The 14,710-nt window shown below is 45.2% G+C and overlaps 1 protein-coding gene across 3 annotated transcripts in view; it reads right to left on the bottom strand.

Annotated features, from left to right (window-relative positions):
* Positions 1 to 10,544: 10,544 nt before the first annotated feature.
* ARHGEF28 (Rho guanine nucleotide exchange factor 28) overlaps positions 10,545 to 14,710 on the bottom strand; it is a 283,146-nt gene continuing 278,980 nt past the window's right edge. For all 3 annotated transcript variants that reach the window (XM_084801808.1, XM_084801809.1, XM_084801810.1), the window contains one exon: positions 10,545 to 11,829. In XM_084801808.1, the coding sequence (XP_084657934.1) occupies positions 11,666 to 11,829 (164 nt within the window). In that variant the 3' untranslated portion in view covers positions 10,545 to 11,665. The remainder of the gene's footprint in view (positions 11,830 to 14,710) is intronic.

Below are 14,710 nucleotides of genomic sequence, written 5' to 3'. Positions count from 1 at the left end.
CAGTGACTTGTCATCTCAGCGCAATGCAAATCCCTCAAGTTCAGCGCAGAGTCTGCCCTCCCCCCCCCCCCCCTTTGCTTTTAGCCAGGAATAGATCATTTCTAACCCATCACTGAGAAGAGCATGGCAGGGACCTCATTATTTCCCACCCGTGCTTTCCAGATCAATCAGCTCCCTGCTGTACGGCTGAGCTTTTTAATTTAAATGTCAGCTAAAGTTAGAGTGCGCGTTCAAAAAAATTAAAAAATTAAAAATCCAGAGCCTCGCTAACTTTGGTCCCGTCGATCACTTTTGCTTGACATTGTCAAATACTAAGAATCCGTGCATTGAAGTTCCTTGCTGACGTTTTCTGATACTGTCCCTGAAAACCTGGATGTGGCTCAACCATTAAGAGGCGCCACGTTACCTTTGTCTATAAATTGCCACTTCTCAGAACGCAGAAACGGGTTCTAAGTGCTCTGCCACCTTGAAATGACATTGTAGAAAGCAACTGAAAAGCTGATGTCGCCTGTAAGATATGGCTTTTCCTTAATGGGACTCCACTCCCCTAAGTCAAGGAGGGGAACAATTGTGACATTTCCCCTTCTTTTAAAAAAAGGGGGTATGTTACTCATGACACAGGAGACAGGGCCCTAAGTTGACTATGAGGAAGGGGTCTCCCCTCAATGACGTTCAAGCTTGCTAATTCTAAACTTGCTACACAGGGATTTGGCTGATATTTCTCAGTGGCCATACTAGGGTTGATAAATGTTCCCGGACAGGACAGTCTGATTCGTAGTATGACCTGTCATTTCCCTGAATCTTCTGTCTGTTAAATGGCAGGACTTCCTACCAGTTATTGAGGTATTGGCTCTCATATCACGGAACCCTAAAAGTATGGCACCTTGGCCTGCTGTATACTCTGGACAGACAGAGACCAGAAGTACCTGGGAGGCAAGGTGTTGCTAACTTCCCATCTGTCTTTGTCTTCTTGTTGTCTTCTGGTCCATTTCCTTCTCCAGAAGGAGTCATGGAAACCAAAATTTCTTTTCCCCAAGACAGGTCATAGAAAGTGGAACTCAGCCCCCAAAGCAAGCCATAGACATAAAAAGGCCACTCTGTCTCTTCTACCGTCACTCTTGAAGTCTCATTCCAGGATCTTTGCCCTATTCCTGGCAAGAAAAAAAAGTGCAGAGGCCAAGAAGACCCTGAACAGACAAACTTTGCTGACCCCCAACCCCAGTCTAGCCTACTTTAACACACCTTGCTGGGCAGTTCCACTTCTATATGGCTGTCAATGCTTTGTAGAACCTCAGCATAAACACACAGTTTGCCCTGAGCTTGAGGGGCTTCGATTCTGCAGGCTGCCATGCTATGTAAAACCTTGAGTAACTAAACTTGCTATGCATTTCTTGGCTACTCTGTCCTTTGCTGTGGTGGTGATGGGTGTCACCTGTGATTTACCTTGGTCTAGGAGAGGCAGCTCCTACTTCTGTCCTTACTCCGACAACCAAAAACACTTTCGTATACTTCCCAAAACCTCAAAACATGTATCGAGACCAAATTAAACTCAATGAAAAACTTCAAAATCCTAACAAAAAGACAAAAACTCAAAACAAAGATGTTGCCAGTGACAATCTCCACTCGAGGACTCTCAGAATATTTCTCCCTGTGTCATCCCCTAAAATTGCACATCTATTTGGGATGCTTATTTCACTGCTGCTGTCTGTTGTTTTGATGCTTCCTGGGGTTATTCATTCACTGCTGATGTTGATTCTGCCTGGCTACATAAGTAGTGTCCTTGTGGATGGTAGATGCCTTGGGACGGGTATCTTACTGTGTCCCTATACTAAGCCGAGTCCCGGGCATGATAGACATCCATGCATATGTTGATGAATTATTTATGTATACACAATAGAGATGAGTTAAATCCTGTACCACTGACCAATGGTAAGAAATGCAGGATTCCTCGTTTTCATACATTGGTAGATCCTATAGTACCTCTATCTGCCCTCTTCCCCCATGTATATGTTGAAAGCATAACCAACATTTTATTAAGGGATAGGGCCTTGTATTCCTGTCCTTATGAAAGTGACCCTTCAGGCTTGCTGTACCTCTTTTGCTAGACAGAGCCATCTATGGGTCACAAATCTCCCAGAGCCTTACTTAATCTTGGACTTCCCATCCTCCAGACCCTCCATTACTTGGAATGCACCAAGGCTAAAGTATTCTGTTGTTACCAGTGCAAATCCCCAAGACAGTGCCATCCAATAGTGGGTTGTGTCTGTAGCACCAAGGCCACTGGGAAGGTAGGTTCTTTTGCTCATCCTAATGTATGGAAAGACACAGTAGAAGGGGCAGTGGTTAATTCTGTTACTGGGGCAACAGTTATATTAAAGTGCTGATAAATTAAGTGTGCAGACACATAAGCACGCACACATATGCTACTTACACACATGTGTGCACATGCATACACACACACACAAACTCACAAATAAAAAAATGAATGCCGGTGTTTGCCACGAACAAAATATTTTCTCAAAATTTGATGATTGAGGTAGAGGAAATAAATTGTTACTTTTCAATCACTTCCATATTTTTATCCCCATTGCTTCCAGGTTTCCATTGTTGCTTTTTTAACATGTCAGGTGTCCCTTCAAAGACACCAAACCACTGACGTTGTTTCTTCCTCATGGCCCAGTTTTATTTTAAGACATCAAACCCAGAATATGCTTCCCTTTTATCTATATGTGCTTGGAAAAAAGAAAAGGTAGGCTGACTTGTGTTTTTCAGGGATCATTTTTCTTATTCTCGATGGACAGACATCACAGTCGAGTCAAAGGGCAAATCCATCTTTCCACGCCTGTGAACTCACTAAAAGTCTTATCTCATGAGCTCAATGCAAACAATCTTCATGTAAGAGGAGAAATGAGAAGTAAAAACAAGTTCAAAAATCAATTTTAAGAGCAATTAAGCTAAATGGGGTGTTTGTGTGAATAGAATGACCCCCAGGGTCCTGGAACCCCACAAGAAAACCATCAAGGTTGGGATCTGGACCCAGGGGGGGTCTGCAGAAACTGTTTTACCAACCAAGTACAATGCATGCAGCAAATCTAGACCCCCAGGTCAGATCTAACCAATGGATAGCTCATTCTCCTCGGTTGTGGGAAGAGCAGAGACTGCCTCTGACAGGAACTCTAGTGCCTGGTTGGGAAGCCCTGTGGTACTCAGAGGAAGGGGAAGCAAGCTACCCAGATGAGACCTAATAGTCTGTGGTCATATGGTGGGGGAGGAGGTCCCCTTCTGTCACAGGTCTAGGGGAGGGGAATAGAGTGAAAGAGGGAGAGTGGGGGGAGGGTAGGGGGGAAGGGAAGATACAAGTTAGATGTAATCTGAATAAACTATGAAAAATTAAAAATATAAGTAAATAAAAGAGCAATTGAGCTTTAGGTCATCTGCAGAAATAAAGATGGTGACAAATTCCCATGGTTCAGTTTGTTTTTTCTCTGTCTCTGTAATGTTAAGTAGCATACTACTGAAAATCAACAGCTCTGCTCTGAGATACAAGTGTTTCCTGAAGCCGGTACTTAATTAAAAGGGAGACATGGGAGAAGGCCAGGAGAGAGAGAGGAGGAAGGAGGGAGGGAGGGAGGGAGGGAGGGAGACAGGGAGGGAGGGAGGGAGCGACACAGAGAGAAAGAACCCACTGCGTTCACGCAAAATCTCTCACACAGCCTCCTGTGACATGGCGAGCCTGGGCTAAGGACTTTCTAGGGTGCCTGTCTGGCTAAAGCCTATACACCCATCAGTAAACACCGAACTTTGTGAGCATCTCCGACCATCGTATACATCTGTAACCCATCAGACCGTACAGCTGCCTATTACGTCATTACGTATGGACTTCCGTTCCACAGTCTGTGGGCAGTAGGAAGCTGAGTTTCAGCCACCAGGGTAATGAGCCCCACCCCATCCCTCACCCCCGACCCCCACAACAAAACAAATAAACAAATTTCTTCTATGGTGCTCTCTGGTTTTTCATCTTCAGACACCTCTACTTCTACTGCTGTGAGACAAAATAAAAAGACCACCAGTCCAAGTAAAATCGCAACCCCCACCCCTCCCCTCTCCAGAAAAAAAAAAAAAGACTAGAGATGTTTCAAGCCATTGACCGCTCCCTGCCAACCAAGAGGAAGCAATGAGAGATGCTTCTCAGAGGGACCATTAAATAGATGCAAATGGACCCCCGTTTGCTAAACTCAAGCCCACATCTTGATACTACTATTTTATTCAAGTTAAAGTCCAAGCTGAAATCAGTATTCTCCAAAGGAAACCTGAAGCAGATTGACGCTTAATTCCCTTTCTAGTCCTGAAAGCATCCCATGACAATTTACCCACAGCGGTGGACAGCCTGTCTCCCTCTTGGTAGCCAATATACCAATAACAGTACTCCTGGCATGCTGGATGACTAATTTAACTCCAGCCTGCAAACTTGGCCTCCCTGCTAGGCCGTTTAAAAGCCATTTACACAGTCCAGTTTGATTTTCAAGTGTTTAGACAGATGACGGGTCGTTTGAACCCACTGATCCAAGAACATGGTTTTTTTTATATCTTTATGCCTCTTATAAATCAGACCAAGAAAGGAAGATTGGACAGACCACTTGGCCACTTCAGGTAATTGTTCTGTCTGGCCTGGGTGGATGAGAAATTCAGTGGTATCAGCAGTGGTACTGGTGGTGGTGAATTTTACTGGAGGAAAGGTTACATGCCCGGGTGCCCTGACTGCTTTGCCCGACCATCTCAATTTCTCTCCTCCCTCAAATACAAACACACCCCCTTTAATTACTAACAGCAAACAGTGTATTCCGCACACTTCACAACATCTGTTCTAGCCTTAATTAATCTCTCACGCCGTCTCCATAGCAACAGTGCTTAGCAGGCTCAGACTCCACATTAGAAAAAAATCTTTCTGCAAGTGAGTGACTCAAAATATGGCTTTACCCAAGATATGTTTAATATAATTCTAGTGTCAGATCTAACGAGAACTTTGCCCAGAGAAGGTTTGCCTGGAAGGATTGAGTTGTTTGATCACCATAGTGAAAACAACCGCTTTAAACCAGGACTAAAACAAAGCACTTTCTTTCTCTCCCTTCCTCCCCCCAAGATAATGCAAAGAAGATAAAGAAGACAAAGCCTGTACCACTACCTTTATGTTGCAAGAAATTCCTGTGCTAAGAAGGTTGATGGCCTTGATGAGGCACACGGCTATTGTTTGCAAGGTAGTTAGGAGAACGCAAGTGTTTAAAAGCAGATCTTCAAGGGGTGTTTCTCTGAGCCTTGGCTCCCTCGACTTTAATTAAAAGCCCATTGTCCTTTGCTGGCACCTGCCGAAGTCTTACACCAATCACAGTCTGCCTTGCCAGCAGGAGCGAGGTTGACCCCAGCTTTCCAAGGAGGCTGTGGAGCCGCCAAGGAAAATGGCAAGTGTGTCTCTGAGAATCTGTTTTTAGCTCCCTGGCCCCGTGCAGACGCTGTCGTTGATGCTGGCTGTGTTGGCATTTATATTTGAAGCTTTTATGTTAAAGACTGTAAAATATAAGCTTTGGAAAGTGCCCAGGAAGCTCGCTTAGACATTAGCCACGGTGTCACAGCCCTTGGGCAAGAGGTATGAAAAACATAGAAGAAGAAAAAAGTCAAGCACTTACCACCCCCACTCCATCCTCTGCAACTGAGTCAAATTTCAAATCACAAGCAACTTCCATCATTAAATGTTTAACTTGAGTTGCTAACCAGAAGTAAAGTATTTACGTAGCATCCAGCTCTTACCCCCTCACTGCCCCCTTCTAGAACAGGCAGGTAACACAATGAGGTCATCTGAGGAGAAAGAAGGGAAGGAAAGAAACCCACACAGATGAGCTAACAGGTATGTTAAAAATGAATTTTAACGGAAAAGTAAAATTTATGGGAAAAAACCTCAGGGGTCTCAAGTGGGCATCTGGATGACGGAAGCTTCCTAAAGGTACCCTGGAGTTGAGACTCCATAGATCCCTGGGCACAGTTGACACCTGGGTTAGCTAGAGATGGAGATAAATTAATCAGCATTGTTGCCAGAACTAGGATTTAAAATGCACTGCGAGACTGAAATCTGGGACTTTAGCAGCAATAGAGTACATTTCTTTAATACAACTATAGAAGCTAGTAAAATTTGAGGGAAAAAAAAAAAGTCTTGGTTGCTGGCAGTATTTAAAACTCCTGACTTGCCCCTTTTCTAAGAGTTGTATTCTGTGCAGATTACTGGGATTCAATTAACACCACGATGAAGTTCTCCGCCATGAAGCCTCTATAGTATCCAACCACGACCCCGCTTGAAGTTCCCTGACCCCAAGCTATGTGTGATCGCTCACTTGAGGTGACTGCTGCAAACCCAGCAGCCAGAGGCCAGGATGTATGGACAGGGTTCTGGTTCCTGTTCCAGAGACTCTGCTCTGAGACTTCCAAGGACTCTTCAACCCTGCCTTCAGGTCCTTCCTGTGAGCCCAGCATCCTGTACCCTTCCAGGACCCAAGAATGGGAACTGTGAAAAACTAAAGAAGGCCCCAGCCTTTTTTGTTTCATGCCTGCCTCTTCCTCACCCCTATTACCTGTCTATGTCATGGTTAGAGTGCTTGAGGTGCGCCATTTTCTGGCCTGGGCTTGATTCCCATAGTTCTGAATGTGGCTCTGCAAGGTACGACGGCTTTTGCCAACATCCCCACTTTATAGATAAGCAACTTAGCACAGAAGCAGAGCTGTGGGTTGGTCCAGCTGGCAGCAAGCTCCTCTCATGTAGGACTCCAGGAACATTAGGTGTTGCCTGGTGTGAGGCCATGCTCTGTGAATGGGGCCTTTGGGGTTGTGGAAGCCAGCACTGCTGGAAAATGTTCAGGAATTAGAGCTCAGGTCTGTTTGGTTTTCTGTCTCTCCTGCTCTGGTAAAAGAGTTTACTTTTCTGTTGCTAGGCTAAAAACCATGACCAAGGGGATGTATAGAAGAGTTTACTTGGGCTTCTGCTTCCAGAGAGAATAGAGTCTGTCGTGGTAGAGAGACATGGCAACGAGCAGCAGGAATGGTGGCAGGAACAGGAGGCTGAGGGCTCCCGTCTTGAATGGAAAGCATGAAGCTGAAAAAGCAAACTAGGCGTCCTTAAACTCTCAAAAGGCTGCTTCCAACAACAGCCTTCCTGCAGTAGGGCCACACCTCCGGAACCAAAAACAGTGCCACCAGCTGGAGACTAAGTACTTGTATGCCCAAGACTATAAGGGACATCTTAACCAAACCACCAGAGGAACATCTGTGCAGAGGAATCAATCAGGAAAGAACACTAATGTCTTCATGTCAGTCGTAAGATTCTAAGATTCTGGAATCTTCTATCCGTGTCCCTCAACCCTCCCACCCTCCCTCCCTCCCTCCCTCCCTCTCACCCAGCCTTTCTTCCTTTTCTTTCCTACTTTCTTTCTCTCTTTAGATTTATCATTATCTAATGATAAGTGAAGGCGGGATCTGATGCGGTAGTAAAGTTGACAAAAAGAAGACAGCCTAAGGACAAAGCACGACAGTCCCTTCCTCCTCCCCTCCCTTCACAATCCTGCCTTGATGGTCCTCACACAAATTCTCAGCTTCATCCCAAGGAAGAGTTCTGAAGCTCTCTTCTGGAATGCCACTATAACCTGCATCTTCAGGGGATCCCAGAGACCTCTTTAACTTCTTTTTCATTACTGCTTAGAAGCCAGGAGGCCCATCTGTCCATAGCCATTTGACTAGAATCCACATTGCCAGTAGAAGTTGATATAGAAAGGGGAGATGGGGGAAGCCGCATCACACTTTAAAGGCATGCCAATATGGAAGCATTTTCCTCTCTACACTATAGTCAGGTACCAGAGAAAGATGGGTAAGGCTTTCCTGTTTCCCTGCTACATAAATAAGACTGACTGAAGAGGCAAAGGGACCATTTCACAGGACACCTAATCCAGGAGAAGAAATCACGGGCACATCCAAATGCCTGACGCCACGTTTCTGTCTTGTCCTTTTATGTTTCCAGACATAGACTCGAACTTGCCTTTCTCCTCCTTGATGGAAATGTCTTCTCCACCTAATCTCTCTCTTATTCAAGCCACAGGCTTCCCTTTCTTCAACATGTCTCCCCGCCCAAGTCCTAGGCATAGTGGCCCCCAGCAGACTCACTTCCTGTGAGTTCTCATAGCAACCTGCATGTCCCCGTGTCATCTTCTGTGCCACTGTTAGGATAATCTGCTCATCTGCTTGGGTAGCTGTGCATCTTCATTTTGTCCTGGACAGAATACTTGGCCTCTTGCACATAGTCAGTGAATGTTTGTTGGACACATGAGTGACTGGACACTTAGGGATGCAAATAAGTTGGAAGCTAGCACTGTGGGCACTTCCTCCAGTCCCATCACTAGCCATTTCCACGTACTTATATTCTTCCCTCCTGGAAAGCAAGAGCAATCTCCCTAGCCCTTGGGGCAAAGCTGAGCAATTTTTTTTTTTAGATCTTTAAAGTGATAATAGATAACATATATTGAGTGACTCCTATGCCCCGACACAGTTCCAAGTCACCTTGCTTAACTGGTCAGTCTTCACAACCATCTCATATGGTGATTATCCCCATTTCTTTCTATAGACGAAGCAACAGAGAGGCGAAACAGACCACCAGGAACACACAGCCAGTTAAGGGGGACACTTGCTTCAAAACCCATTCTCCCAATTGCCAAGTCCTGCCGCCCACTGATGGGAAGGTCAGAGCGGGTAGAACATGAGTGCCCTCAGGTCACAGGAAGGAATACCTACTGCCCCTTTTTATTACCTGTTATCTTGTGACTGAATTGTGCTATCTTCTTAGTTTACATCACACACACACACACACACACACACACACACACACACACACACACACCCCTTTTTATCAGCAAGTGCTTTTATTTATTTATTTTTCCTGAAAGACCAGGGCCCCCACTGTGAGTGTGCCACAAAGGCATGTGGATCTAGCAGTTGACATCCTGATGAAATACAGAGGGAGTAACTTGGACTTGAGGTGGTGCTTAAATTCAAGCAGCCTGAAAGGCACAGAACAATGCGCTTTTCATTCTAGGGCAAAAGAAGGACACCCCCCTTTTAAGCTTCAACTTGGTGGGCACAGTAGATCCTTAGCGGGGGGCACTTACGTATGTTCTGGGAAACAGCAGTCTCATAAGATTAACGAATCTGTGTGGGGGTCAACGATCTCTGTTGAGTTCTGCCGTAGCCTGTTGAGGTCACTCCAACAAAATATCACGAGCTAGGTAGTTTATGAAACAAAACAAAACAAAACAAAACAGAATTTTATGTCTCAATGTTCCAGAAGTTGGTAAGTCTAAGATGAGTTAGCAGATCTGATGTCCAATGATGGCCAACTTCCTGAGTTACAGAAAAGGTCTTGGCTCCAGGCCCTCCATATGATGAAAGGACTGTGGACTTTCCCCAAGGCTTCTCTGTTCATAAGCACATCCGCCCTGTTTGCACAGGCTCTAACCTTCATGGCCTAATCTCCTTACAAAGGCCCCATCTCCTTGCTATCAAGATAGTGGTAGCAAGGTGTTTAACACAGCCATTCAAAAGGGAGAAAATCTGTGCTCTTTACACAGTAAAAATGTGTGAAAAGGAAGAACTTCATGAAGAAGCTTGGACATTTAGCTGCATCAGTTAAAACACCAGAATACTAAGGAAGAATGGCTAGGGTGAACCTACGAATACAGGGATCTTCAAAACTGCCCAGGCTGTCCCAAGGGGGCTGCACGAAGGCTCTGGTTCTCAGTGCTTGGAAGTCTGCTGAGCACAGATTTGAAAGCAGAGCTCCGTGGGGGATTTTTAAACATCTTTACATATTTTTACTATTTCCATCTCCACTGTCATGAGGAAAAAGAAGAGGAGGATATTTATAGTTACAGAGCAAAGATAAAGACTGAAATAACTCTAAGCTTTCAACTCAAGGGCTCTAGGATTCTGAGATCGACTTTAGTGGAGACAGAAAGAGACTTTTCGTCCTTGGTGTCTTTAGGAGGGGGAATGTGTTGTGTGTGTCATTAGGAATTCACCTCAGAGGTAAAGTAAGCCGTATAAATTTTAATGGCTATACAATCTGGGATAAACTTAGTCACCACACTTTTTAAGGTACTTTAAGGAAAGCATAGGTTTAGAAGGAGCCAAAAAAGAGAGCCCCCTCCCCAAAGAAATGCTTCAAAACCTTAAGGCTTGACTTGTGAAAATATAAAGTAGAGGCAAGTGATAACTTCAGGAAAATAAGTTGAGATCCGAGTTACTTCCCTTCCCAACATGCTTCTCTCGTCTTCACTGCAATTCTAGAAGAATTTAATGCTGTCCCCACCCCCTTCCTTTTTAGTTTCTGCTGGATATGTGTGTGTGTGTGTGTGTGTGTGTGTGTGTGTGTGTGTGTGTGTATGTGTGTGTGTGTGTGTGTGTGTAAAATGCATGTTTTGCTATGGTCCTGTGTTTAATATTAAATTTACAGAGTAAAATAATGAGGCAAAAGACATTTATTGACACTGACCAGAACATATACAAATATTTCCGAAGAACAAGATTAGAACATTTCCTGGTTTATTTTCTCACAGAGATCCACGATGCTCTGAAATGAAGAAGTGTCCCCTGGCCCTCTGTAGAAAAGCCCATGCAGGCAACAAGCTTCCTCAAGAGCTAACCACTTTGTCCTTAAGACTGCAAGCTGAGGTCCTTGCAGGGGATGGTAGTCCTTGGCACTCACTCCTGGCCAGCAGCTCCAAGCTCTCTTGGAGTTCCACTATTTACAGCAAAAGTGACTTGTTGGAGGCTCTGGGCCAGCCTAAAAGATGCCGATGAACAGACTCAGGACCAAGCAAGTGGGCAATAGAGCCGGCGGTGACTCAGGTCCCAAGTGTGTCCAGACTGTGTTCCTGCACAGCGCTCATGCAATCAGAAGAGGTTCTTAGACAGGACATAAGAGTGAGGGTGACAGCACCCCAATTCTGAAAGCCCCCAATATTCACACATAAGAACAAAGTGAGAAAAGGCCTTTCTTCTGTCTTCTTTGGGGTTATCAGGGCCACACTCAATAAGCAACTGCTGTGACAGCGCAAGTTCACCCCTGGTGAAGATCATTCTCCAACTCAAAATGACTTCATCGTGACCTTTAGATGCATTTCACGCTCCAGATGAGTGGGGTACAAAGTGCAATATGGAAATATGGACTTAAAAGTCAAAACGTCTTCATATCCTTCAGCTTACTCAGGTTAGGTTTCCCCTCTGGAGACTTGAGAGTGGGTGAGCAGCTAAAGATGATACACACGGAACTGTTTGGGGTTTTTATTTTCAAATAATTTAATTATTAGACCCATGCCAAAAATTGAACGTGCATGAAATATTAAATATTCTTATTAAAGGAATTTGGGTACAGAGAATCTCTCTCTCTCTCTCTCTCTCTCTCTCTCTCTCTCTCTCTCTCTCTCTCTCTCTCTCTCTCACACACACACACACACACACACACACACACACATATGCATGCATGCATGCGTGCGCACACACGGACTAGGGCTAAGGGAAGTCTCTCCTCAAAGTGCCAGTGGTTCTGCCTGTTTGCTGGGAAAAACAAATGACCACACGATCAGAGGTAAACAATGTTTTCTTCAGTTCCATCTCCAGCAACCGCACCGTGTCTGGCCACCCTCAGGAGAGTTGGTTTTGCTTCTGTTAGGAGTGTCTGTGGAGGAGGGCCATGTTGCTTTGAGTCCTGGGGATCTGGAGATTCATTCTGGGAGGTGTTCACATCTGCAAAAGAAAGACATCATAGGTTACAAGAAACTCCGCCTGGGATCCACAAGGCACATGATGCTTTGCCTCAGAATCAGGAAATAGAGCGGCCTCATGGTCAACTAGAAAGAAAATGCTCAAGCCCAGGAAGAGGAGAACACAGTGGCTATCCAATGGTGCCATCAACAGTCAACTGTGAGCACAAACATCTCCTTCTGGTAAAAATTACCTTCATAGGAACACTCTTAAGGAAGTATCAAGTGCATAAGACCAGTCCCATTCACACCTGTTACATCCCTGCTACCAGACGAGAAAGGGATTCCCGTTTTGTTTGTTTGTTCTTGTTATTTGTCTTTGTTTTGTTTTTATTTTTGAGTCAGGGTTTCTCTGTGTAGCCCTGGCTGTCCTAGAACTCCCTCTGTAATCTAGGCTGGCCTTGAACTCTCAGAGATCTGCCTGCCTCTGCCTCCGAGTGCCGGGATTAAAGCCGTACACCACCACTCCGAGCTCCTGTTGATTTTCTTAACTGGACTCAGACCTTGAAAATGCAGACGGCCTTCTGTGTGTCACAAACCGTGTATGCATCTGCACAACATCTTCCTTCAGAATACTCAAGTCAAGAATTGGTCTCAGGCTGCATGGTGGTGCACGCCTTTAACCCCAGCGCTCAAGAGGCAGAGGCAGGGGGATCTCTGAGTTCGAGGCCAGTCTGATCTCTATAGAGCAAGTTCCAGGACAGCCAGAGCTACCCAGAGAAACCCTGTCACCAAAAACAACAAAAACAAACAAACAAACAAACAACCCATGGTCTCAAGACCCCATTAATCTGGGGCTTGGCTAGAGTGGGCAAAGGGATGGAGAAAAGGGGGCTGAAGAATGGAAAAAGCCATCTGTCCTCCCACGATGCATGTCTGTTAATGCTACACAAAGGACATCGCAAGAACAGCTAGGTTTCTGGGAAAATCTTGCCAACAGCCACTGTAACTGGGCTTGCAGCTTCCCCCCCCCCCCCGGTTGCCTAGCAACAGCAGCACTGTCTCCCATTTTCTGATAAAAGCTTCTATATTGTGCTTTAAGGGGTGGAGAGGGGGGAAAGGGGTGCTTTGATTTGAAGAAAGAAACATACTTGCTACAAATTATTTTCATGGCGTTTCTTCCAATAACCAACCTCCCCAAGGGATGGCCATATAGCAAAATTACAGGTAAGCGGCTTCCAGGTAAAAGCAAGAGGCAAACAGGCTCTGCATGGGAGAGTGAGGGCGGGTCATCCCCAGCTCTACCTATTTCTCTTTCAGTCATGGAATAGAACCATTATCATCTTTGTCACATTTTATCCTAAGCCACCACTATTTAGACAGATAACATACGTGCCCCCATTTTAATGCCACAGATGCTTCTAAGCTTTCCCTCAGGACAGGAAATGTAATGTGTACACCGTGGTGAAAATGAAGGGCAGCCCCTCAGGTCTTTCTTTTTTCCAACAGGAGGTGGGGCTGATCGGGGAGCAGCAGGCAGGGCCATAGGATACAGTGATGGAGACGTGGCATAGGAGAATCAAAGGTCGGAGCCATTCAGTGACCCTGAAGCAGAGGATGACTCTGAGGGCAGGGTGAGAAAGGGTGGCTGCACACTTCAGCTTGCTCAAAGGCAAGCCTAACTTCTTTTTCCCTTTCCCCTTTTTCTTTTTCTCCTTGAGACAGAGGCTTTCCTATCCTGGAATAGCCAATTCTGGTTCTCCCGTCCCTACTTTCTGGGTTTGGAATTACAGAGACGTGCCACCATGGCCAGTTTATGTGGTGCTGTCGATCAACTCTGTCATGGGTACATGATGCTAGGCGAACACTCTAGCAACTGAGCTACATCACCAACCCGCAAAGAAAACTTGTTACATTGGGGGCAACATGACTTTTAAGTCTGCTTCTCAAACGCAAAGAACGCGTTATCTCAAGGCTCTTGAAGGCGCCTCTGAACAAGAGCCTTCGTATCTGTTGGCACCTTCTCCACAGCCTCTTGAAAGCTGTGCCAAGTCTTTTAGGTTTACTATCTCTTTGAGACTCAAAGTATAACCAACAGTTTACAAGTTGGCAAACTAAGGCTCAGGCTAGCTCAACTTTTTGCCCAGCATCACACAGCTAGGGTGTATCCCAGACCTCAATTTAGAGGACTGTGGCTCTATAAAGACACCTTGCTCCTCAGGTCCAGGCTCATGATCTCGTTTTTTTCCAATGGGCTTGTAGAGGAATTTTAATCTAGCAACATGGCTGTTCTGGCAAAGGGTCACATACAAAAACCAAGGTCTGTGTGATTCAGCTGGAATACAGGCATGCCCTGAGTTCACACCTTTAATTGCTCTAGCTGAAATATAGACATGAAAAGCCTTTGCTTTCTCTGGCTGGAATTTAGTACACATCATTAGTCTTAAACAGTGATGTCTACTTGAGGGACAGACAAAGTGGCGAATCAGAGAAAGATTTGCAAGAATGACAGAGACAGGATACACCCAATTCTCACAAGGACAGGGAAGAAAAGCTACTTAAGAGCAGTGCAGAGAGAAAGCAGGGGTTCGTGGAGATAGCACGGTAGAGTTCTGGAATATTGTACAGTTAGGTGCAGTTCAGTTAAGTGTAGTTGAGTTATGCAGTTCAGTTCATGGAGTTCAGAGGCAGTTTTCCCAAGCAGAACAATTCAGTGAGAAGCAAAGAGAAGCCAGTTTGAATCAGTCAGCTTGGAGAGGAGTTTTGAACCAAAACAGCTGAGTTGAACCAGCCAGTCAGAGTTCAGAAAGAACTAGAAGGGGTGAGTTTATTCAGCAGTAAGTCTCAGAGACTGAAAACACTCTAGGCCTGGGTTAGCGGATGGAGGCTGGATGCTGAAGATTACAGAAGATTACAGAAGATTA

The sequence above is a fragment of the Acomys minous genome (genome assembly GCF_964271855.1).
Source record: "Acomys minous genome assembly, chromosome: 11".
Classification (NCBI taxonomy): Eukaryota; Metazoa; Chordata; class Mammalia; order Rodentia; family Muridae; genus Acomys; species Acomys minous.
This window is presented reverse-complemented; position numbering and strand designations above follow the sequence as displayed.